Below are 27180 nucleotides of genomic sequence, written 5' to 3' on the forward strand. Positions count from 1 at the left end.
GTTGCCATCTGTCCTTTCTTGGAAGGAACTCTCTTTTATTCTTTTCTATTCTATTTCTTCTTTTTTTTTCAGAATAAGTTATTCTGAACTTTTCTCTTTCCTACTTTGCTGCTGTTAAAGTGTACTTAAAAAAATGGATTATGGTAGATTTTATTACATTTTTTTCCTTAAATGTGAAAATGTAATTCCCTATTATCATTCCCCAATTTTATGCTGATTTATTGGTTTATGAAAAAAATGAACTATGTGACATGGTTGGAATTATATTGAACAATATTGATTGTTGGATATTACATGACCAACTTAACTCTTTATAGACAATATTTGAAAAAGAATGGCCCTAATTTAGTAAGAAGTACATAAGGTATGATGGTGACTAACAGCATTAGTAGCTGTCGAGATTTTCTTTAGTATTTTTCAAATAAGAGGGAATTTTAAAAAATATTTGAACTCATTAACAAACATTAATCAAGCAAATAGTGTTGATGAAGCACTATATTAGGCGTTGGGTAATTTTCTACTCCTCATGGCAGGTTGTTTTTAAAAGATTACATTCAGAGGAGTGGAAGCTAGGAAGCTTTTGACACCTAAGTAGTGGCATTGAGGGAGGGAAGAAGTGAATGTACTTAAAATACTCTTTGGAGACAACTGACAGATGTGGGTCATTGGCTAGAGGTAAGAGAGAGGGACGAATCAAATGATTCTCTCAGTTCATAATGGTATGAATAACCAAATAGAATGTATTTTGGAAAAAAGGTAAAGCAGTGGGCAAAGAGGTTCCCACTCAGGGGAGGAAAGAGAAATATGATGAGTTCTCTTTTGGCCATTTTAAGTTTGAAGAGCTTTTTTGAGATGGAGTCTCACTCTGTCACCAGGCTGGAGTGCAGTGGCATGAACTCGGGCTCACTACAGCCTCTGCCTCCCAGGTTCAAGCGATTCTCCTGCCTCAGCCTCCCAAGTAGCTGGGATTACAGTTGTGTGCCACCACACCCAACTAATTTTTGTATTTTTAGTAGAGATGGGGTTTCACCATGTTGGCCAGGGTGGTCTCGATCTCTTGACCTTGTTATCCGCCCACCTCAGCCTCCCAAAGTGCTGGGATTACAGGTGTGAGCCACCATGCCTGGCTGTTAAGATTTTTATATGTAATACTATGGATCAGGAAAGAAGGTTTTCCTCAGGATATTTTTTTTCTTTCTTTCATCCATATTGATGTTAGCAGTTAGCATTATTTTGTAAACTATTGTGTAATATTCCAACACACGGGTATGATGTAATTCATTTAATTCCCATATTGATATTTCCTAAATAGTGCTGGTCTTCGATATACATATTTATACACTTCTGTAAGTAGGATATGTTCTTTTTTATGTTCAGGGGTACATGTGCAGGTTTGCTATAAAGGTAAATTACATGTCTTGGGGGTTTGGTGTAAGATTATTTCATCATGCAGGTAATAAGCAGAGTACCTGATAGGTGGTTTTTCCATCCTCACCCTGCTCCCACCCTCCACCCTAATGTAGGCCCCAATATCTGTTGTTTCCTTATGTCCACCATTTCTGGTTCAGAGTGTGTATATTTTAAATTTTGACGACTGTTTTAAAATTGTCACTCCAAAACATTAAACCAGTTTGCATTCCCACTGTGTGAGAGAGCCTGTCTCCCAGTATCCTCCCTAGCCCTGGACACTTTTTAGTAGTTTTTTATAATTGAAAAACTGATATTTTAGTGTTTTGATTTGCATTCCCTTAGCTTCGAGTGAAGTTGGATATTTATATTGTTCTGTAAATTTCTTGTTTGTGACATTTGCCCGTTTTTTAAGTATTGAGCTATTTGTATTTTTCTTATTACTTAATAGAAAGTTTAATGTATTGTGGATATTAACCCTTTACCTATAATATCATATATGCTGCAGATATTATTTTCCCAGTTTTTCATTTGATTTTATGTTGGTTTTGTTTTCATTTTATAATGTAGATTTTTTAAAGTGTTGGGCAGGGAGGATCTTATCTTTTCCTATAAGGTTACCAGTTTTCTGACAGGCTTAGACAGGTCTTTCCCCACTCTAAAGTTAGCCAATTTCTTTTATAGTTTTTCAAGGTTTCTTCCTGATTGGTTCAGCAGCTTCACAATATGATGTGGTTACAATCTAACCGTTTCCTTATTGACAGATATTTAGGTTATCTCTTTTTTAAAAATTATTGTGGACAATATGACTGTGAACATCCCTATCTGAACAATTTTGTAGGATTATTTTCTACTAGAGGTAGAAATAATTGTCATGGGAGTGCCATAATTTTATTTTCACTGGTGATTATGGTCGATTTTTATTCAGTTATGTGTGTGTACAAGATATGTGGTGAACATGTTTTACTTTGTTCTTAAGTTTACTTGTGTTATAGCAATATGTAAGGAAGCTTAGCTTTCATTTTCATTGAAACTCTCCTTTATAGATTTGAACAAAATTCACTTTTATTGGCTCTGCACATTTTCTAGATAAATCATATTTGTGTTGTTTTTAAAGTATGCATTTGTACTGTGTCTTTTATTAAGAATAACTATAATTCATTTTCTACAGATTTCAGATGGTAATGTTTTTTAAGAAAAGTTTTAGGAAAATTTTCCTATTCCTCTAACATGTTTGTAGGAAAACCATTAGTCCTTATCTTATAAGTAGAAACACACTTGCTGTTAATCATTAAATGACACCTTATATCCTTAGATTTGCAGGAAAGCATATCCAGAATCCATCGAACAATTGAATTAATGTACTCTGACAAATCTATGATACAAGTAAGTGAAATTTTGAGCTAGTAATCATTGTCAAAATTATTTACATATATTTTAATTTACCTTTACATTATCTTAATCTAATTTTTCTTTACATGCTTTGTTTTAAAATTTTGGTAAATCTTATTGTAAAATAATAAGGGCTTGCAATATGTACAATGTGACACTTCATCTGAATGGGGAAAATTTTATAACAAATTTATAACAAAATTCATGATAAGTTTTCCCCATTCAGTTGTATTTTTGCACCGTATGTGTTGTGTACCCTTATTATTTTACAGTAAAATCTACCAAAGTTTTTCAAAAGGCTATAGCATCTTTAAAAAGTCTTATGGGAGAAAATCTATGGTTGTTAAAGGATATTAAGATTTGGGAAGAAACTTAAGGACTCCATTACATTTTAACTTCTGGTGTATATTATATAATCTATTTTGTTAACCGTCAATTTAGAATTCTGAAGATTGAGACACATTTGCTATATGTAAAACTGCCCACTATAAGCTTTTTATTCAAATAAACAATTAGGCCAATGAGTATGTACACAATAAATACATTTTTAGTTTTTCAAAAAGCATCTTTTTAATCTGTCAACTTTACATATCTTTAGCTTATTCCGATTCCGTCTTTTTAAAGTTTTATAGTTTAGTTTTTTCAAACTTTTAAGCCCAGCCAGTTCTCTCTCATTTAAAAAAAAAAATGTTCTTATGGTTTTCTCCAAACAGGTTGTTTGTGGGTTTCATGAAATGTGTATAGTAAACTACGTAATTGCAGTTTAACTCTTCTTTTTTTCACATTTAGGTTCCTTATCGATTACATGCCGTTTTAGTTCATGAAGGCCAAGCTAATGCTGGGCACTACTGGGCATATATTTTTGATCATCGCGAAAGCAGATGGATGAAGTACAATGATATTGCTGTGACAAAATCATCATGGGAAGAGCTAGTGAGGGACTCTTTTGGTGGTTATAGAAATGCCAGTGCATACTGTTTAATGTACATAAATGATAAGGCACAGTTCCTAATACAAGGTAAGAATATATATAGGGTGGTGTATACTTTTAAATAGTCATAAAAGTGGCTCTGGTATGTCGTGTGATTAGTTAAGTGTAATTCACTCAGACGATGAAGGATGTGGTTAGGAAATGCTACTGGGTTTTGACAAGACTGAATTGAAAAGTAATGTCATCAGGGCTAAGAATTCGTATATATTTTGTATTCCAAGTCAACTATTAAAGGTAAATATGACCTTTTTCGTCCTTGCTAAAAATGCTTTAGTGACTGTTCCACAGATTGACTCACATTTAATATTTAATTCCTTAGCCTAACTTATATGGCCTCTGTTCTTGGCCTCTGATTATCTCCCCACCTTCATTGATCACCAGTGTTCCTTTTGAATTTATATCCTTACTGAACTTCTTGCTGTATCTGCTCATAGCAAACCATTTCACACATTTATGTTTGCATGTTCTTCTATGTTTTATTTTTTGCTAGTAATTCTTTTGCCTAATTCTTGTTTATCTGTCAAGATTCAATTCAGGTGTCATTTCCCCTGCAAACTATTTCTTGATCTGCCAAAAAGTATCTCTCCTTATGCTGTCCTGGCATCTGTCTACTGGGCATCTACTGTTGTGTATTGGAATTGTGTGATGACTTGTCTTGCACATTTCTCTCTCATCTGCTCAGAGCCAGAGACCATGTCATACTATGTCTGAATCTTTTTAATGCTGATATTCTGATATATGCTTTGCATATAGAAAATAATAAAGGTTTATTGAAACTGATAAAAATAATCTTTTTATATTTAGTCATTCAGAATCAGCTAGGCAGTCCACTTCTGACTAAAAAAATGAAGTTATTTTTCTGTGTGTGTAGTAGAAGTTGAGTAATTCTTCTGAATACTCTGTATTGTTTTTAAGATCTTGCTATATTAATTTTCATAATTGCATATTTAAGTCTACTTAATTTCTTCATATGACAAACAATTTTCATTTTATTTTGAGCTAATAAGGTTAACATGATTATGAGTTGTTTACATTTTGTGAAAAGTTTTACTTTTTAAGTGATCAAACATCTGGTATTTTCCAATAGTGGCAGAAGTAGTATTACATCACTGTTAGAGTAGCAAAGAAAAAAAAAAATGGCTGGGCGTGGTGGCTCATGCCTGTAATCCCAGCACTTTGGGAGGCCAAGGTGGGCAGATCATGAGGTCAGGAGATGGAGACCATCCTGGCTAACACAGTGAAACCCCATCTCTACTAAAAATACAAAAAAATTAGCCGGGCTTGGTGGCGGGCACCTGTAGTCTCAGCTACCCGGGAGGCTGAGGCGGGAGAATCGTCTGAACCCGGAAGGCGGAGGTTGCAGTGAGCCGAGATTGTGTCACTGCACTCCAGCCTGAGTGACAGAGTGACACTCTGTCTCAAAAAAACAAACAACAACAGCAACAAAAAACTTGGCTTTGGCTTTGTATTTTCTGTCACTTCTACTCTTAAGATAAAAAAAAATCTGAGACCATTACCTATGATGGATTATCAAATATTTTCATCATTGTTTTTCTGAGCATTTGTTTGAGTTTTAAAAAGTTTTGTAGATAATAATTATTTGCTAAGCAATAGTAATTCTTAAGTAATATGATTGGCTGAGTGGTAATAATTCATAGTTTAAATTCTATTTGAAATGCAGTCTATTTTGAGCTTTGCATTTTCCCTTTAATTCTTAATTTTATACTAGTTTTTGAAATATGATTTGCAGAGGAGTTTAATAAAGAAACTGGGCAGCCCCTTGTTGGTATAGAAACATTACCACCGGATTTGAGAGATTTTGTTGAGGAAGACAACCAACGATTTGAAAAAGAACTAGAAGAATGGGATGCACAACTTGCCCAGAAAGCTTTGCAGGAAAAGCTTTTAGCGTCTCAGAAATTGAGAGAGTCAGAGACTTCTGTGACAACAGGTTTGTCCATTTTTATTAAGTTGTGTTTGATTATCAATATTATTTTTATAACAAGATATGCTCATTATTAAAAAGGTTTAGCTATCTTAAAGTGTGAGGAAATCAGTAGAAATCATTTCAAATTCCATCACTCAGATTATCACGGTTAACAATTCAGTTTACCTTTTTGCCAGACACCACTGTATATATTCATATGTTTTTCAAGATAAATGAGATAGTTCTGTTGACTTTCCCTCTACCTACTCTGCCTGTGTTGGGTGGGCTTGAATTTTCTTGGCAAGTAGCAGAGAAAGCTGTGAAATCAACAAGAAACCCAAACCAATTCACTAAAGCTGTCAAGAGTATCAATTCAATAAAGCTATCAAGAGTAGTAATTTTAAATTTGGCCAAAATAATACTACCGGTATATTCATATATACTTTGTGCAATAGTAAAATACTACCATTAATAACTATTTGATGTTTTTCAGAATTCTTAAGATTAAGAGAAAATTGACCAAAACTATTTAGTATATCACAGGTAAAAAGTAAGTGTATAGACCTGTAAACCAAAGATATAAATGCATAAACATATAAATATTTAAAAACATTATTCTGAAATGAACTATTAGCTGATGAAATCAATAAGTCAAAGTAAACACTGTATAGGAATTAAGAAAGTAGTTTCTAGTAAAATTGAAAATATATTGTCTTTTTATTTTCTTAAAAGATTACTCTTCACTGAGTTGCAAATATGTTTTAGGGCAACATGTTTTCTGGTATAGAAAATGCTATTTCTCAGAGAAGCTATAAATTAAGCACATATATTTTCCTCAAACTCATTTGTCTCTTTTTATAACTGCTAGTGGATGTTATTGAATAACTTTTTTTTTTTTGCAAGATCTGCATGTTTTGTGTTTTAAGGAAGTAGTTCCAGCTTTTGTTTGTTTAATTTCATCTTCTGCAGACAGAGGTTTCCTTGCAGCATTACCTGGTTGGGCTTCAGCATTATCATTTGAACTTTAGAAGGAATTATTACTTCAATAGAAGATTGTTTTACGGTGCTACAATGTAGTATTATGACTGTCGCAGGCATGCACAAATCTGTCCAGATACTTAACTTATTTTCATGTAGATCAAATAATTGTCGTTGATTTTGATCCTGAGAGGCAGATAATTCAGCATTTTTTAAAAAGATAATGGTATCACAGCAACATTTGGATACTCCAGTGCTATGGAGAATACCACCATTATAGTGGCTGGTGAACTCTACCATTATGTAGGACTGCACTTTTCCCCCACATGTACAAGGCTACCGCGTAGAGCAGGTGAAGCTATGTGGGTCCACAACAATGTAGTTTTTAGTAGATGTCAAGAGGTATCTAAGCTCAAATCACAGTGTAGTAACTATTTTATAGTTCCTTTCATTTTTAAAACATTTCTGTCCCTTTGTGATTTCATGCTTTGCATTCTGTACATATTCTTTCCAAATCACTCCTCAGAACCTGCCCCAAGATGGAGCTACTGTGTTATTGTTCCCTTAACATTTACTTATTCCATTCACATGTGACTATTCTTGTTATTAGTGGGAGGAAGGGGCTGCATAGTGTACTATAAGCAGTTGTGGTACCTAAGCTCCCAGACACAGATGAATCCTCCGTTCATTGGTTAAGCTCCAGTTTTATTCTTGGCTCACCTATATTTTGTGATACCAAAATATTAAGTTCTATATATCCTCCTCCTCTTCATCTTGTCTGTTTCTCATCTCTCCAAATTTACAGAGTTAACATATTTTATTTCTGCTTAGTCAAACTAATACATATTTCCAACTAATATTCCTATCTATTAAGGACTAGCCTTGCCCCATCCTCATTTTACATTTGCCATCTTTTTTTCTTTCTCTGTGAAAAGACCATGTGTGTATAACTGCATCCATTTTCATGATCAATACATCTGACCATACACTTTACATGGTGTTTTGTAATTTTTAAAAAATGCAGTACTAGGTATTGGACATATATTTTCATGTCTCTTTTTACCATGCAAAATAAACTTAGAATGTTGATATATTTCTGGGAGGAACCAGAATAAAAGATAAAGAGATGGAAATGGTCAATTCCTATTCCTAGATAACTTTTATAGTTACCTTTCAGCGTGGGTTATTTAGAAAGCAGTGGTAATACTAATTCTGTAGGAAACATTATATCCTCCATAGACTTGACGGAAATATGCACTTGGTTTGAATTAGTAGAAGTAGAACATGCCAAGTCCGTAAATTTACAGAGTGAGATTGTTGTTTAAAAGATTGGTTTCTATTACTCGTATCTTTGAGATTATATTAAGAAATGTGTTCTCTGTTGCAGGATAGTTTCACATATCATAATTGAATAAGACTAATGTTTCATTAGAACCATTTATTTCCTATTATTAATAGGGAAATTTTATTTTAATGTCCATGCCATCCTCTTCTGATTCTTCTCATGGTTTTCAAAGTAAGTAATTTAATTTGGTATAATACTTCCAGGATCTCAAAGCAAATCTGTATTTTAATCTCTCAGGTGTTCACTAGTATTACGAGTGACTAGTGGAAATAATAAAAGGAAATCTTGTTCATAAAATCCAACAGAATGATTTTTTTCCTCCCTGCAAAATCTTCTCATTAAAGCTGAAACATAAGACCTCATAAAATTCAATTTCTACTGAGTGATATTCCAAATAAGAGTACTAATTCATATTGTATTAATCAAATTAGTATTTGTTCCTCTTCTGCTAAAATGTGATCGAGAAATTCATGCGTATCAGTTCGCCAGCACCATTCGTTCCCTACTGAGATAATAAATGATGGGAAAGTATTTTTTGGTTCATTTCATGCTGCTTCCCTAGATCTGCTTACTGCAAAGGCAAACTTACCTGAATACTTTTGTTTAGATTTTTAGCCAACCATTCTTTGCTATCAATGTATGGATCAGAATGAGTAGGGGGATTTTTTTTCTGAGTATGAACAGCACACCCTACCTAAGACCACTTAAGAGATACTGGAGTCAGAATCTCTGGAGAAAGGATCTGATACAGTGCTATCTTAAAGAGATCTTCAGATAATTCTGAGGTTAAGCAGCATGGCTCTAGGCTGTATTTATAAAACAGAAATTATTCTGGAGAGAAGAGCGTTGTCTGAGTTACTATTTTACTTATGTTACTCTTGTCTTATCCAAGAAGTATCTGAAGTCCTTACAATATAGCACACCCAGATTTCTTTAAAAAATAAGGAAACACTAGTGAAGATTGGAATGAAGTGTATTGCATAAGGTTTTATAAATTTGTCTAGAGGCAGCAGGCAGAGTTGGCTCTGGAACTTCTCTACACTGTCTACAAGTTAAAAATAAGCTGATGTTCCAGGAGAGTACAGTTGGATCCTGAGAGTAAGACCTGGTAGAATAAACAATATCGTCAATGTTCTCAGATTCCTTGAAAGCAGGAACTAGGTGATATTCTTTTTTTTTTTTTTTTTGAGACAGTTTCATTTTGTTGCCCAGGCTGAAGTGCAGTGGCATGATCTTAGCTCACTGCCTGCCGGGTTCAAGCAATTCTTGTGCCTCAGCCTCCTGAGTAGCTGAGACTACAAGCATATACCACCACACTGGGCTGATTTTTTTGTATTTTAGTAGAGACAAGGCTTCACCATGTTGATCAGTCTTGAACTCAAATTCCTGAGCTCAGGCAGTCCTCCCACCTCAGCCTCCCAAAGTGCTAGGATTACAGGCATGAGCCACCATGCCAGGCCTGGTGGTGTTCTTATTTATATCTCCAGCATCTAGTATAATAAACGACATATGGTAGATGTTCCTTGAAAGTTTTCTGTTAATAAGTTCATTCCCTATGGAGATTTCCAATAATGAATTTCCTAGGGGTGATCCTCAGTGTAGGAGAACATACAGTTTTAAAGTAGAAACAAAATAGTCACACAATAAGGAGGCAGGCCAAATACATGTGGTGAGGATGTAGCTCTTTGTCCCGGATAAATTTATGGTTTGCCTCTGGTTTCTAAACCTCTCTCCCTCACACCCCTCAGATTTTCTTCGGAATGGGGCCCAGGAATCTGAAGTTTCAAAAATTCCACCAGCGATTCTATGCAACCACCTAAGCGTGGCTCTTTGCAGGCTCTTACAGGGTATCGTGGACTTTTAAATACATTTCTAGAAATGGATGCACTGTATATCTCTCAAGCAGTCCCCTTTAAATCTTCTTCAGTGTGAACGTAATAAGTATTGACTTACTAGTAAGTCAACAAAATAAAGACTTCTGAAAGATATCAGAGATGTTGGTCTTATTTTTATAGTTAAGAGCAGACCCTTACTCTTTAATAGAAAGCCAATTGGTGGTCAAGTTGACCTTCTTAAAATATTGAAGACCATAACCAGGAAATATGCATAAGTAAAGCACCCCCAAACCTCCTCAATAGCCTATTTCAACATGAAGATGGACAAAAGGAGCAGACTCAGAGTTCCCTCAGAATGTTGAGTTGTCTTCTATAACAGCTAGAGAAGCATGGCCGGAAAATCACTCTGTGGAGGCCAGTCATTTGAAAATCCTAGAGAAATACCCATAGAACAGATGAGTGATTGGAGAGAGACTTTAGGAATAAGGATATTATTTACCTCCATAGAGAACTGGTCATTCATGGTGAAATGAGTGCATTTAAATTTTTTGTTTGTTTGTTTCCAGTCTCCCAGGGTTTCAAACCATTGTGGGTTTACCTACCGTGACTACACCACCACTCATCTAAGTTCCCTGGGAGGTATATACACAGGGAAAACCCTAGAGAAAATTGTTCTGTATGGCATTTAGGGAATTTATAGCTGTGGGCCACTAGTGATGGGGTTTTTAATAGGGTTAGAGGATGAACAACAATTGTATTATATGGTAAAAGCCAAACTTGTTCTGCTGTTGTTCCTAACACAGAAATAGAAATTACTGAAGTGTGTGGTAGGGTATTAGTTGCGTGAGCCTTCCATACAGAACAACACAATATAACCAGTACATGTTACGTTGAATAGAGAGTAATTCTTTTTGTTTAAAAATATGAGTAGGTAGGTACAGTCTGGAAATAATGTATCAGAAATATTAATAGTGCTTACCTCTGAGTAATGCAAAGAGTTTTAAATTTTCCACATTTTTCTTGTTTGTTCTAGTAAACATATTTTTATTCTTTGGTTTGATAAACTGAAGACAAAACCTCTTTTTTTGTCTTCTTTGACAGTTTTTTTATACGGACTTTATTTTACAATCTGATTCCCTTGTAATTCTTCTAAGACCACTTCCCTGTGAGTAGCCTGTGTTTCATCTACACCAGATTACTCATCGTTTCTATTGCATATAGGAAATTTTCCTGTCATTATGGCATGTTCATGAAGTATCCTTCATCTTAAAAATGTTCTTTTATCGTTAGTGTTCATGAATTTTTTCATATTCTTTAAGATCTTCCTCATATCCCAGAGTCTTTGTGAGTTTCTCTGAGAGCACTTCTGTAGTAGCTATTATCTTTTTCCTCTTAATTCCAACCTTTTCTTACTACCAAATGTATTATGTTCTTCTCTATTGTACTTATATTTTGGCTTGCCTTCCAGTGTAGAGTCTCATATATAGCAGGGATTTTATGAATCTTTGCTCAGACCTTACAATGTGCTATTCCTTCTGCCTGGAATCTTTCCTATTCTTTTCTCCAAGATAATCCTCTACAAATCCTTCAAGACTCACCTAAGTTAGCACCTCTTCTAGAAAGTGTTTCTTAACAGGCAGCATTATCTCAAGTATGTGTATTGGGTCCACAGTGCTTTTATAAAACCTTGTGCGTAACTTTTATTGAATTTAGCACATTGTATTATAATAGAATGTATATTTATCAGATTTTACTCAGAGTTCCTTAAAATTAGTGAAGTATGTAATCTTTTTTGTTTTTTATATTTTTAATACCTAATATAGTACTGAAAATGGCACAGGTTCAATAAACATGTTGGGACTGCAATTTGAATTTTTTGTTTCCAATCTCCCAGGGTGTCAAATATTGTAGGTTCAACTCCCGTGACAACAAAACCACTCACGTAAGTTCCCTAGGAGGTATATACATAGGGCAAACCTTAGAGAAAATTGTTCTGTATGACATTTAGCCAGAAGCATTCAGTGTTACTCATAACGTTTTTGTACTCAAACTCCTTTATGGAAGGAAACCTTGGCCCTGGTGACCTAAGGTGGATTTGACATGTGTTGATCAGATAACATTACTCTTGGTCCTAAGAACCAATTTTACAAATATTCTAGGTTTCAGTGGGTCATTAGACCAATGTCAGACCAGATGGATTTATTGCTTTAAGTTCACATCCATTTATTAACCGTTGACATTATCTGCTATGGTGAAGAGAGGAAGAGTGCCGAACACAAGGAAAAGTTTTATCAACAAGGAGTTTATCTCCCAGCCCTAAAGCAGCTGGCATGAGCCACCTATCATGAAGTCTTCCAGAAGCAGAAGTATTGCTAAGCTGATGGTAGCCAAAGATTTTCTTTATCTATTACTCATGGGCATTGAAAGGCTATTGCAGTCCAAAATCAGGAAATGATTTAATGAGGACATTAAACTTCTTTTAACTTCTCTCCTTCCTTTTTGTACACATTGTAAGCATCCTCACCTCTGGTTTTCCTTACACATAGTTTTACCTCCATGATCTTAGTTAACTCTGTCAAAAACTTGGTGTGTTCATGTGCAGTCTCCACACCTTTGTGTCCAAAATATGTCTTGATTCTAGCCAATTTTGTGTCCCCCTGTTGCTCTCTCTCTTAATCAGAAAGCACATTTATTTCTTTTTCATGTTGCTCTACTGCCTTCTATTACCTTCACCGATCTCTAGTTTTACTTCCCTCTCTAATTCGTTCTTCACAATATCCCCAGAATAATTTTTTAAAAACTGCTATGTTGCCATTATATTATGTATTATATTATATACCTGCATCATCTCTTGCCATTTGTCCACTCTCATACTGTAGTCCAGTCATATTATTCTTTTTTTTGAATGTAGTCCATGCTTACTGCATGGACTCTTCATTCTTCCACCTGGAAAAACAGCTTATTCATTATTCAGCTTAATAGGTCACTTTAGGTCACAATCCAAATTGCTCACATCACTTCACTGCCATTGTTCCCATATAAAGTGTTATAATATTGTCAAAATTTATATATATGATTATTTGGTTAGTGGTGTTCTCCACAGATGACTGTAAGCTTCATGGAGACAGAGACTGGCTGCTTTGTCAGAGACTCACTGAGATAAACCCTTTAGGTCATGTAAGGATTTTGAGCTTGTCTCATCTAGGGAACACCCAGTGGATGTTCATTGTACATTGTTGGATATATAAGTCTGGAACTCAAAAGATGGATAGGAGATATCATGAATTTTTATTGGTACCAGTTTGCCTTTCCTCTGACAACACTCAGCTACTGGGGCAAGTACAGAAAAGATGGAAGGTTAGGTTCATTCAGGGTTGAGATTTTGCCAGGAAGTGTGAAGGAAGATGCTGTGGCCAGAGAAAAATAGCTCCTGTGCACTCTATGGAAGGTCAGCCCAAGATTGCTGTTCAAACCAAATTCTTTTGGTAAAATGCTGGCAATTTTCCAAAATGAGCTTTTGTTATTTCTCATGGCAGAAAAATTTACTGTGAATTCCTTACCATAAACTATAATGAGAGCTTTCTTTCGTAATTATTGGAGTACTCTTAGTTCTGGGTTTTTGTTTTTTAATAAATTCCTGGAAGAAGTGCTATATGTGGAAAGATATGTTTTACTTTGAATGGAAGACTAAAATTGGTTCTTACATAACTTCAGACATAGAAATGAATAAAAGATTTATCTTAGTATAGACTCTGTGATTTATATTAGATATATAATTGATTCTTTTCTCATGAAGCACAAGCAGCAGGAGACCCAGAATATCTAGAGCAGCCATCAAGAAGTGATTTCTCAAAGCACTTGAAAGAAGAAACTATTCGAATAATTACCAAGGCATCACGTGAGCATGAAGATAAAAGTCCTGAAACAGTTTTGCAGTCGGTAAGAACTTTTCTTTTGGCTCTCTGAACATAGCCATGGTCACGACATTTCCTCCAGTATAGTGGAGAGGGACCTGTCAGGGAGTCAGGAGAGACGGGGCCCAGTGATGGCTCTGCCATGGGCATGATCAGTGACCATGGGCAAGTCATCTCATGCCCAGGCTGTGATTTCCTCAGCTGTGATTTTAAAGACACTTTTCCCTTAAGTTTCTGTCTTTCTGCTAGAGAATTCTAATGAATCATAATCATAGATTAAATTGACCATTTGATTTGGAACTTAAAAAGAGAAGTGTAAAATTTAGCAGTATTTCTCCTGTCTCTCACTCATTCCTCCATCTGTAATCTGATTACATGGGAATAGTTGAGAATTTAAGATGTAATTGTCATAATTTCATGAAATGTGTTTAACAATAAAACTACTAGATACTGTAGATTAGAGTATTATTTAAAACTACTAGATACTGTAGATTAGAGTATTATTAGAAGGATAAGTATGATGTTGCAAAACTGTTTATGAATATTTTAAGAACGTCCTGTGCAAAAACGTCATTAGGCTACTCTATTGTAGTTTTCAACTACATCTTTTTATAGTGGTAAATTCAGCATGTTGGTGTTATACTGTGTTATCAGTGAATATGGCATTCTGAGAGAAGCTATTTCAAGAATTTGTTACTACTAAACCTTTTAGTTCCTGTAGTCATTTATCTTTTATTAGTGAGCATAAGCAGCTCTAATGCAGATTTTGTGGTAGTTCCTTTTAATATTTGAAGATTCCCCTTGACATCTAAAAAGAGTACGACATATCATAATTTTACAACACGTAATTTTCTGCTTAGTAAGTGAATTCAGTGCCAGCAATAACCTGCTAATTGCAATGAGGCCTTAAATATGTAATAAGACTTCCTTTAGCCAAAATGTTCAAGAGATATGGTACTCTGTTAATTTTGTTTTGATGAACTAAATAACAATACAAATTATTTTTTGTTTGAACAATTTTGAAAATGTATTAATATATCATCTTATTAAAATGTATTAATTTAAATAGATATTTGATGATTCCAAATTTTGCAAATGCCTTAGAAGCTTTAAATGAATTTGATGTGAACATCACTAACTCTAAAGCTTTTCTTGGAAAATGCTTTGTTTAGTGGATCTGGGATGTCTGCTTCTTGGGTGATGGTAAGAGGAAAACCTAGGGAAGGAGAAAGAACAGAGGAGTAGGTACAAGGGGAAATAGTTTTGTCTGACAAAAACTGCATTTGCAAGGCCTCTGCTAATTAGAACTTTTATTTGTTAAAGGCCTAAATTATGATTAATGAGTGTCACTTTTGAAGCTGGTATTAGAAAACCAAAAGCATTACTTAGCTTAATGTAGAATCCTGATTTTAAGTTTGGAAAATCATATGGAATTTAAATTTGCAGAAGTCAGCTAAATTTTGATTGCTCAGCTTCATAATATGGATATCGTCTTATAAGGTAGCAACCTACTACCTCATCTTTACTTCAGAAAGGAGGATGACAGGGAGACTATATGATATAGACAAATACACTCTTTGTCTATTCATTTAATTGTTTTCTGGAGTGGCATCCACAGTTAGCCCCATTGCATATGTAAATCCTGAAGCAAGTCTGAGAATTCATTAACCGTGGCTTGATCTTACAGTCAGTTGCTTAGTGTCATGGTAACTACTTCATAGCGGTTTTTTTCATTTAAACTTAGCGTACACTAGAAGCTAAATTGCACAGGTGAAAAGTATCTTCAGACTTTGGGATTAAATATTTCTGGATTTTGGAATATTGGTTTTATTTATTATGAATGCAACCTTGAATAAATTGCCAAATTTCTCCAGATAGACCTCAGTCTTCTTTTCCATAAAATGAAGGTAATTGTAGGATTAGTCAAGAGCATTATTTGTAAGTGCCTGGCATGGCATGTAGTAGGCACTGAGTAACTGTTGGTTTCCTTCTGTTACATCAGTCCTAGCCGCTTTTCAAATATGCAATATATTAAAATCAACTTTAATATAAGAAAGATTTCCTGGAAAGCGTAGAATCATGGAAATTAGAGAAAGTCTTCAAGTGTTTAGGCACCCTGCTTTTTAGAAAAATGTCTTTAATTTTAAATGGAATACTTAGGATATTTTCAATATAGAAGAGTAGACCCTGAGAAAAAGTCATGCATAGTCCCACTCACTACTCAAAGTTAATTATTGTAAATATGTTGGTATTTATTTCACTTTTATTTTAATATGTAGATTTGGGATTTATTTTTATAGTTGAGTTGCATACAAAATTTTGTGTTGCCTTCTTTTAATCACTTACCTTTTATAACCATTTCCCCATGTTGTAAACTCAGTGAAAACATTTAGTGGCTGAGTATTATTCCCTTGAATAATTAACTTCTTGTTTATCTGCTACTCAATCGTATATGTGTTTCTACTTTTACATTATAAATAGGCTGCTAGAAATGAAAACTTTTTTCATATTTCAGGTTATTTCCTTAGAATAGATTTCCCATGCTAGAAATGAAAACTTTTTTCATATTTCAGGTTATTTCCTTAGAATAGATTTCCCATGGTTGAATTACTAGGTGAAAAGGTAAAGACACATTAATGTGGCCGTGGACTTAGATAGCTTTTTTGTCACCCTTCTTATGAGACCACTTTTTAAGAAGTCATATAATTAATGGATTTCAGGCAAGTCATAAAAATCTTCGTATTTTAATTATTTTTGCAGCATATTAACTGAGAAACTTATTTTTAACTCTTTTCAAGTTTAGCCTTTGTTGATGTATTCATATAAGACCTGAAAACAATAGAAAAAGATAAATAAACATGTATTTTACTCTAGTGAGCCCTTAAATTCTTTACATGGAAAATTTTTATGGTTCTTTGGGATATCTAAATTTGGTGAATGATACTACAGAATTATTATATGTGGCAAAGTTTCTTCCCCCTTTCAGCTTTTACCCATGTATTTGATCAGCATTATGCTGTTGAAACTCTTCAATAGTAACTGAAAAGGTTTATAAAACATTTATGTTCCCTAAGTGCAATTTTTTTCCCCCAAAGGGAATCTGTTTTGTAAGGATTAATATTCTAAGTGATAACCATTTGCTTTAAATTTATATTTTCTTTTCCTAAGATAGAATTGTTTTGCATTGGTTTGCTAGTGAGAAATCATCACCACAAACTCTGAACAGATTTCTGAATTTACCTGTTTATATTTCACTCTTGTGTACAGAGACCTACCACAGTTCGTCTCTTATATGCTAGAAAGATTAAAAATCCTTAATTAAATGTCATGGACGAAGCACATCTCTGTAGAATGTGTGTGATAGTAGTATTAGGTTAAAATTATTCAAATATAAACAATTTAAAGTAGCACAACAAAGTAGTACAATGACTCATAGCTGTCATTTTATAGAACAGCTGTTCCATACCTGGTGTTGGCTTAGCTGCATATTATCTCTCATGATCATGATACCTGTTGAGGCTGATCATTTCCTGTTGAAAAGTTGTGGATTTTGATAAATTAAGGATAAGTTGTGGATTTTGATATATGTGTGTGTGTGTATATATATATATATATATATATTTTTTTTTTTTTTTTTTGAGACAGAGTCTTACTCTGTAACCCAGGCTGGAGTGCAGTGGTGCAGTCTCAGCTCTCTGCAACCTCCGCCTCCCAGGTTCAAGCAATTCACATGCCTCAGCTTCCCAAGTAGCTGGGATTACAGGCATGTGCCACCATGCCTGGCTAATCTTTGTATATTTAGTAGGGACGGATTTCGCCATGTTGGCTAGGCTGATCTCCAGCTACTGACCTCAAGTGATACGCCCATCTTGACCTCCCAAACTGCTGGGATTATAGGTCTAAGCTACCACGCCATGCCAAAAATAGCATTTATTTTAAAAGGGGCAGTACCAGTTGCAGCTATTGGTTTTGTTTCGTTTTATTGTTCAGTTAAACTCTTTTTCTATATATGCTTCCAGGAAGCCAGGAAATGTTCACATTGCTAAAATTTACCCATATTTCTAATGGAAATGAAACCTCTTTAATTGCTGTTATAAAAATGTTTTTTGTAATATCAAAACAAAAGTTTACCTTTGTTTATGAAAACTTATGCAATTCAGTTACTTAAGTTGCTTTCAAGCACCTTCAGTACTTTTGGCTTTTTTAATAGGTAAATAGTGGATATGCTAGTTATAAATATGTTGAATAAGATAAATAAGTATGTAAACATCTGTATGGTATTTTGAATGAATCATATTAGTGTCATGAAGTTTTGAATGAAATTTTCTGAATTTTACACTGACTTCTGTATTAGTGTAGATTACTGAAATACATAGAATTTGTTAACAATAAAAAGAAAAAAAGGAATAAATCTGATTGAGTTGTTAAAAATGGGTATCAGCTTCCAACAGCTTTTTCTTATTTTCAGCAGGTGTTTGTTGAACACTTAAGATATAAATATACTGGAGCCTCATAGGCTGTATATAATAAGTTAAACAAAATAGAATATGGATATTAACTGGATACACAATTGATTACCAAAAAGAATAGAAGGATAAAATTATAAGGAAAAAAACCCTACAAATTCTGATGAGTTTAGAGGAGGTCATATCTTATTTTGGTTGAGATATCAAGAAAGGTTTTTGGGAGCTATTGGACTTTTTAAAAAATTGTCAGCTATACAGACAATAATAGAAAATACAACTCCACTATTTTTTATCTTAAGTACTTAAAGTTCTAAATACTTTCAGGGAAAAATGTAATGATACTGGTAATACCCAGTTTGAGGATGTAAAGGGAAAACTGCAGATTTTATATTACTACTTGATGAATGCATTTGCTTCTGATGTTCAGTTTTAAGTGGTTTCATTTGATACCAAGTCAATGCAGGTATTTTTAAAAGATTTAAGAGTATGTGCTTAAACAGTTTAATAGTGCATGTGCATTGGAACTTTTAAAAATAAGTCATATGGATACGGGGCTGCTGCTTAGGGATGTGCAGGTTATACAGTTGTGCAAGGATGCCATTGTTCTCCACTGTTCTCTTTTCTAATGTTTATATTAATGATTTCCTTCTGCAGAAACCTGAAAATACTACAAGCCAACCACTTTCTAATCAGCGAGTTGTAGAGGTGGCGATCCCTCATGTAGGGAAATTTATGATTGAATCAAAGGAGGGGGGGTATGATGACGAGGTACCTTTTACAGCCCTCTGCACCATTGCTACTTAACTTTTGCTATTTAATACAAATACTTTGGGCATGCCTGCACCCTCATACTTAATGTCTATTGCCACATAACATACAGCTTTGCCCCCTCATAGTCCAAAATTACTTTACCAATTATTAACAGAACTTTGAATTTCAAATGAAAATTTAAGTAGAAAACTTATGGAATTTGTCAAAAGAATTTTCTGTTTCTGGAGTTAATTCTTTTATGCAGAAATAGTACCAGTTTACTTCCAGGTTGACAGATTACAATAAGATTTGTTTAATAAGTACAAAAATTTTTTGCATTTAAAAATAATTTTTTATATTCCATTCCTGTTTTACTGGAATTACTTATAATACTTTTCCCACTATCTCCTGCCAGAAAATCCCACAGCATGATTGCAGGATGGATAATTGATATTTTTGCTTCTACAGCCTCTCCATGTGACTGTGAGTGGAGTAAGTCATCACCATTACTGAGTGCCTACCGTTAATAGGACCTCCATCTTTATTCTTATCTCTTCACTGTAAATTCTCATTTACTTAGTTTTCCAACAGTATGGAGGCATTTTTGTTTTTCATGATTTAGTTCTTTGGAATCCAGATGAAAATGATCTATTGTCTTATTCTATCAGATGATTTTCTCCCCTTTTCCACTTTTCTCTTGAGACACTTAATATTGCTCTTTTTGAGGAACGGCCAGTAAAGCTGTTTTTGAACAGGAACACAGAGTAGGCCGTAACTATTGGGTAGTGGGGGAGGGGGTGATTTGGAAAAATGCTTGTTGGATTCTAGTTTTTATGGGTTTGTATAAGAATTGCATTTATGTTAGTTTTTTTCACATAACTGTTTTTCTGACTTACTCCAATGTTACTATCATGCTAGAGTTAATCACCAAAGTCAGAAGTGTCATAAAGACATATCACTGTACCAGTGTAAGAAATCACACGCCATAAAGAGAATAAGCAGATTTGTGAGATAAACTGGTCAGAGAGTTTTCTCAAGCAGATGTTAGATATATTGCAATTCTCAGTATATAATCCAAAGTAAATACAATGAGTGATAGGTTCAGTGAATCAGAGGTGACGGATGCAATCTCTTGATTTCTATAAGATAGCTTCATAGGGCTTTGAGTAATTTCACTTTGCAGATATTTTAAAATGTAAACAGCTAAAAATAATAAGCCATTATGAAAACAAAAAAATGCTTAAGTATTTAGTACTTAATGGCTCTACATTGTTCTAGTTAACTATTTTATAAACATGCTGGCTCTTGAAAATTATGGGATCTGGCATGTTTTTAATAAACCTATCAATTTATTGATTAAGCAGTGAAGTACTTGTTTTAGGATGTGCCCTCTCTCATTTAAAAAAGTTGAATTGTGATTAATCATTTAACACTATCTTTTGTGCAAGTGCTTATGCTATTGACAGAGTTGTGTGTTTTGTCGTTTTTTAAAATTTATTGCAGTGACAGTTTAACAGTGCATGTGCATTGGAACTTTTAAAAATGAGTTGTTATGGATACAGGGCTGCTGTTCAGGGATGTGCAGGTTGTACAGTTCTGCAAGGATGACTAGACAAGGGGCAGAAGTGGGAAGCAAATTGAGTTCATGATGAGCTCTCTGAGGCTTGAGGAAGAGGTACCTTTTTTAATTGGTAAAAAGGGATGTTGCTTTTTCTAAATAGTTCACTCAGAGGATAGCACATTTTTCTAATTTGTTTGTCTAGAAGCAGGGTGCCTTTTTCAAATTCTCCAATTCAGAGAGGATGCCTTTTTGCAGTTTGCACAAAGGCTCCGTATGAGCCAGCTGTGCCCTGTATGGATGATCTTAAAAGGTGCTTACACGCATATTGGATTAAATTTGGTATTAAAAATGCAACATTTGATTTATAAATATGGAAAACAAAAGAGTTTCAGCTTGCATGTGAATAAATTATTTTAGTTTAAAAACCTGTTTTTAATGTTAACTATCTTCTGTGGCAGATCATGATGACACCGAACATGCAAGGTATTATCATGGCGATAGGTAAATCCAGGAGTGTATATGACAGGTGTGGCCCTGAAGCAGGGTTCTTTAAGGTACAATGAACATTTTCATTTTCATGTCTTTTCTTTTTCAAAATTAAGCTTCTTAAAATATTTTATTTCTTTGAATTCAGTTTGGTTTTCTGTATAATTTCTCTTTTCCTATCTTAGTTATGGCCACCGGATATCCTAGGGTTTTATGTATTAATTAACCTAATACTGATTGTTTATCTCTTAATCCAGGTAATTCAAGAAAAAAATCTTTTTATTTGAGTCACTCTAATAGTGTGCTTTTGATTTGTCAGCAGAAATTTGAAATGTATTTTTTATTTGAAGGGAATGAGGACATTGATGAACAATAATAAGAACTGAGTAAATTGCCCTGGTAATAGTTTATTTTATCTTCATTGTTCATATTATTGGTCAATATCATAATATTCTTTTATTTTATTATCATTAGGTACTAAATTGCTTTTTTGTTTATAAAATGATTTATTTATTATATTATTTTTGTTATGTTTCCCCATAATTAATTTTTGATAACCTAGTCAGTTCAAGACATGTGAGAACATCAAGCTGAACACTATTCCATGATTTACCCACATCTTTTTCCCTCTAATATCAGAGCTTTACAATGTTTTGATTACAATTTTTTCCTTTTACAGATTTGAAAGATGAAAATACCATGTATGTTTTGTCATTTTATTTACATTAACTGAAAATCTTCAAGTTTTTTTTTTTTTTCACTCTTTTCAAACCCTTCTTAGTGGTTGTAAAAAGCAGCTTTTTTGAGGTCCAGTTTGCTACAGTGAACTATGCATTTCTTTATTTTTGACATTAAAAATCTAACATTTTTCATTTTCTGTATTTTGCCATTATCCAACTTGGTCTTTCAAAAACTGGTTCTTTTTTCACTGTTTCTTTCAGTATACAGTACAAAACAAAAGCCTTGTACATAGTAGTAGACCTATCAATAAGCATGTTTGAGTTTGCTAAGATTAGGGTGACTAACTCTCCTGATATGCCCGGGACTGAGGGATTTCCTGGACTACAGGATTTAAAGTGCTAAACTGGGAAAGTTCTAAGCAAGCTGGTCCCAGGACAAGTTGATCACCCTATTATGATCCCATAAGAAAGGTTGAAAATCTACTTCTAAAAAAAGAAGAAAAACGTATTTTTTATAGTTTCCTGTTTTAATACTTTTTTTATAGTTTCTAGTTTTCTAACTGGCTTCCTAATTTTTACAATTAGAAATTCCTTCTTATGCCCAGATAGTCTACATTTTCTTTTCTTAAAAAAACACTGAATATATGTCCTCTAAAGTATTTATTTCTTGTGGAAAACTTATTTATGATTTACAGTGCCATTGTCATTTCTGACCAGGTTGGGTCTTCTTATGTTGAATTGCAAATCTCATTTTTATTAAGTTAATATCTGCATATAAAGAATCACCTAATTGTATATATTACAACAGTTAGTAAGCCCCCAGTGGATAATGACTTTCAGTTATTTAATCTGTTTGGCATTAATTCATATCTTTAAATAGAATATTTGGGTTTTTTATTCACAGTTTACACATTACCTGTTGAATTTGCTTCTATGGAATATGAGTGATGAGCTCTCTTTCTTTTCCTGCGTCGCATACAAACACTGAGAGACACAGCTCCCATCCCCCATACACACACACACACGTAAAATCTTGTAATTTTGATTATATCAGAATTCTGCATTTGTAATATTATTATGTATGCTATATGTGATTGAGTTATATTATAAATATTACTACTTTCTGTTTTTCCCTTAACTTTTGTTTTCCTTAAACTTAGTTGTTTTGTTTTTTGGTTTGCTTAGTTTATGTGTATTACTGATTTAGTTCAAAGCTGTCCACTGCTTGTTTAAATCTCCTCTCATTCTGCCTTTACCAGTTTTATCTTCTTGGGACATCTATTCTGGAGCTTTATGACCTGCCCCAATCTGTATTGGTTTTTCTTTTCTCCTGATCCATAACTAGTAACTTGAGATCTCCTTTCACCATCATTCGGGGGATTCCCTTTGCATCCCTTCCTTTGTGTATTTTCCATATTTCATATATTTTTCTTTATTGGTTTGCTCTATGATTTTGATAGTACAGCAAGAAAGCATGGGCAAGAATCAAGTTTGTGGAAGAGGGACAGAGCATTTTCTTAAATAAGTTATGTTATATTGCAACTCTCAGCACATAATCTAAATAAATACTGTGGTTAATAAACTTCAGTGAATCTGAGGTAAAAGTTTTCAAGTTGCTTTGGAGATTGAGTCGAATTTGACGTTTTACTCATAGCATAAGGAAATTGTGCTCTTTGTCAGATGTTAAAAATAATTACTACAGAATTTGTATTTCACTAACCATTCTCCTTACTATCATCATACTCCCTTTCTTGCTTTTTTTTTCTGCTGGAAAAACACTTATAAGAATAGTGGGAATGTACATTAGGAAGGAAGTAGTTTATATGTTGATATTAGCAGCCAGACTGCCTGGGCCGACTGCTTTGTAGCTTTGATTTTGGGCAAATTATTCAATCTTTGTATCTCAGTTTCCCGAGGTGTTAAATAACTATTTATTTTATTGAGTCATTGTGAGCTTTAAATAAATTGTATCAATGTTATGCTTTTAAAGTAGTATCTGGTTGATAGTAAATGCTCAGAATTTAGCTGTTATTGTTGTTAGTATTATCACGAAGCTTATCTTATGTGTCCAGTTCTGGTCCACATATAGTCGGAGATGAAAAATGAGAAAAATGAATGTGCCATATCTGTGTCAAGGACCTTTATTTGCTAATATAATTTTTTTAACTCATTTGTTTGAAATTGTCAGTACCATTTTGGAGTAACAAAATTAACAGTTTCGTTTGGCTTAACCTAATAATTACTATCATAAAACCCTCTTTCTACCTTTTTATGTCTTTAGTGTGTGTATATGTTTATAAAATTTCTGAAGTTTGTGTACATTTGCACCTATCTGTGATTGAGTAATATATGAGTGTAACCCCTTTATGTAAACATACATCAAGTTGTTTCTAATTAATGCATGTTTTTGATAAAGGTAGAAGCATTTGGAGAACTCTAGCTGATAATATGTTGCCTTAAAAATTTTTTCATATAAAAAATGAAAGTAATGTATACAAAATGCAGTTGTATTCAGTAATATAGAGGTGTCTAAAATAAAACTAACAATGACAGTCTCTGCCACTGCCATGGCCCTATTGTAACCATTCTTAGCACTGTGTATCTTGTTTTTTTTCTTTTTATTTATGACAATGCACATATACAGAGACTTAAAATTTTTTTAATGTAGATTTTACTGTTCATAATATTTTGTAACTTATATCACTCAAATCTATTGTGGGCTTAAAGTTTAGACAGTATCACATTATCTTTACTAGGTGTCTGTATACACACATACACATGTGTACGTGTGTGTACACACACGTGCACACATGTACACGCACACGTGTACACATACATGTACACACATGCACACATGTACACACACAGTATTCCATCCTATAGATATATTCTCATTTCTTGTATCTTACCCTCTTTATGGACATGTGTCCTATATTTTCTCCCAGTCTACCAGTTCTGTTTGAATTAGTTTAGAGTACTTTTTCTTAAACAGGTTTTAAAATAGTATGTTCATTTTCCTACTTTATGGATTTTTTTTTTGCCATATTAAAAGATCTACTCTTACCCAAAGTTATATAAATTTTCCCACTACTTACTTAAAATACTTTTCTTAGTAAATTTTTATTTTGTAAATTCAAATGCTTACTGTTTAACTCATTAGCATTTTATTTGGGCTTTCTGCGTTCTGTATTAAATGAATTCGGTGTTTTTCTTTTTTGTGCTGTCTCATCAAGTTTGCAATTAGGGTTATGTTAGCTTTGGTAAATGAGTTTGAGAGCTTTCCTGTTTTTTTAATACTTCACTGTGTTAGCGTTGGAATGATCTGTTCTGTTAGTTAGAACTCACTCGTAAGATCATACGCGCCTAGCGCCTTCTTGCGGGGTAGATCTTTTAACACATTTTTTTGGTTCATTCCATAGTTATTGGCATGTTTAAACATTCTACCTTTTTTTGATTGATTCTAATCATCATCATCATTCAGTATTAATTCATAAAATATGTACACACCATAGAATCTAACATATGGTTGCTGCTTCTGTCTTCCTGTTTCCCCTCAATTAGATATAGTATTTTTAAATTTTTGTTCTTTTTTGTGCTTAGTGTATTATAAATTGAGGGAAAAGTTGTTTGTTTTGTTTTGTTTTGTTTGAGGCAAAGTCTCACTCTGTCGCCCAGGCTGGAGTGCAGTGAGTGGTGCGATCTTGGCTCACTGCAACCTCTGCCTCCCAGGTTCAAGCAATTCTCCTGCCTCAGCCTCCTGAGTAGCTGAGACTACAGGGGCCCGCCACCACACCCAGGTAATTTTTGTATTTTTAGTAGAGACGGGGTTTCACCATATTGGCCAGGCTGGCCTCAAACTCCTGACCTTGTGATCTGCCCTCTTCGGCCTACCCAAGTGCTGGGATTACAGATGTGAGCCACCACGCCAGGCCGTGTTTTGGTTTTCTTTTTAATATCTCTTCTGTCCTGCCACGTCCTGAAAAAATCTTGGTCGGATCTATTTTACATTAGCTTTTTGGCTATGAAAGAAAGCTTTTTAACTCTGTGCCTGTTCAGGTACTTCTGAATATGGATTTCCTTATGTATTATGATTAGACCAACTTTTTAATACTCTGAATGTTTGCTAGTGATAAGAATAGTGGTGCCACTGTCAGCCTTGTTATAAGAAACTTAGGTCTGAGTAAGTGGACTTGCTAAAGTTTAACCTCCGAATTAGGAAGTTACCAACCCAGTCATAGGAACTCTTTCAACCACAGGCCATCATCCCACGTGAACGTCTACCCTATAAGAATGCAGTATGAAAAAGTTAATAGGCAAAGTTGATCTGGAAAAAAAAATGCAAGAGGATGAGACTGGGCTACACTACACTAACTTGAGTCCTTCTTCAAATTGACTTTAATGGTTAAAACTAGTTTCTACTATAGAAAATCCCCAAATAATAATGGCTTACGGAGAGAAGATTCTGTTGTGTAAAAATGAAATTCAGAGGAAAGCAATACAGAGTTACTATGATAAGCAAAAATAAAAGCCAGAAGATAAAAACAAAATATTTTCAAAGTACTCGTTGCTTGTATATATGTGTAGAGGTGAGAGGGTCATACTATAATTACAATTATGGGATTAGTGTAAGTTTTTTCATTTATTTTAAAAGACATTAAAATTTCTTTTTTTGTAAAAATTTTGTCGGTATCAAAGTACCCTTAGGGTTTTATTGAAGTAATACTTTTGTATTATAAAAATTTTTTCTTAATAGTTGTTTCATTGCTTCATAATAATGGTGTCCCTACTTGACGTAACTTTATCACCCTTTTTTGCTTTTGAAATGTCTCTTAATCACTTTGTTTATTCAATAGATATAAAAATGTTTATTAGAATATAAAACATGCTGAAAAGTACAACTCGGTGAATTTTTTTTTGAGTGATACTTTCCTTATTTACATGGCCTTTAAGGAATGTGAAGGGGAAGAATTATTTATCAACATGGTATTAATGAAATCTTGTTCCCTAAAGGTATACGCAGGCCTAAATCGTTAATGCAGAAAATATACTTCTCCATGCATCTTGTTAAATTCAAGACAGCGGTCCAACATTTCCATGCTTAGCCAAAGAAGACTCTTTTCCTCTTGGCTGTGTACATTTGTAGCCTGAGTTTTAAGTGCCACATCTTTCAAGTCAGTTACACATCCTGACTTTAGGCTCTCAGACTTGTACTTCCAACTCTGGGTTATCACAGTGTGTGTTTACCCATGTGACCACCAACTAGGCCAAGAGGTAGAACAGGAGTACTCCAGAAGTAACTTTTTTCCGCCTTCCCATCACTATAGTCTGTCCATACCCAAAAGTAGACATTATCTGGACTTCTAACAACATATGTTAGTTTTCTTGTTGGCCTTTATACACTTGGCATCTTTTACTCTAGGTCCTTTTTTGTCTGACTGCTTTTACTCA

The 27180-nt window shown here is 34.0% G+C and overlaps 1 protein-coding gene across 15 annotated transcripts in view; it reads left to right on the top strand.

Annotated features, from left to right (window-relative positions):
• Nucleotides 1-27180, top strand: part of USP25 (ubiquitin specific peptidase 25) — a 147567-nt gene that overhangs the window by 97465 nt on the left and 22922 nt on the right. For 9 of the 15 annotated variants that reach the window (XM_063803629.1, XM_063803627.1, XM_001155737.7 and 6 more), the window contains 4 exons: nt 2723-2793; nt 3589-3817; nt 5541-5741; nt 13672-13814. In XM_063803629.1, the coding sequence (XP_063659699.1) occupies nt 2723-2793; nt 3589-3817; nt 5541-5741; nt 13672-13814 (644 nt within the window). Of the gene's footprint in view, nt 1-2722; nt 2794-3588; nt 3818-5540; nt 5742-13671; nt 13815-18909; nt 19024-21024; nt 21121-27180 lie in introns of all 15 variants that reach the window. The other 6 variants (XM_009443720.5, XM_016938423.4, XM_024352357.3 and 3 more) reach the window with 2 other exon arrangements.

This window comes from Pan troglodytes, chromosome 22 (genome assembly GCF_028858775.2).
Source record: "Pan troglodytes isolate AG18354 chromosome 22, NHGRI_mPanTro3-v2.0_pri, whole genome shotgun sequence".
NCBI classification, from domain to species: Eukaryota; Metazoa; Chordata; class Mammalia; order Primates; family Hominidae; genus Pan; species Pan troglodytes.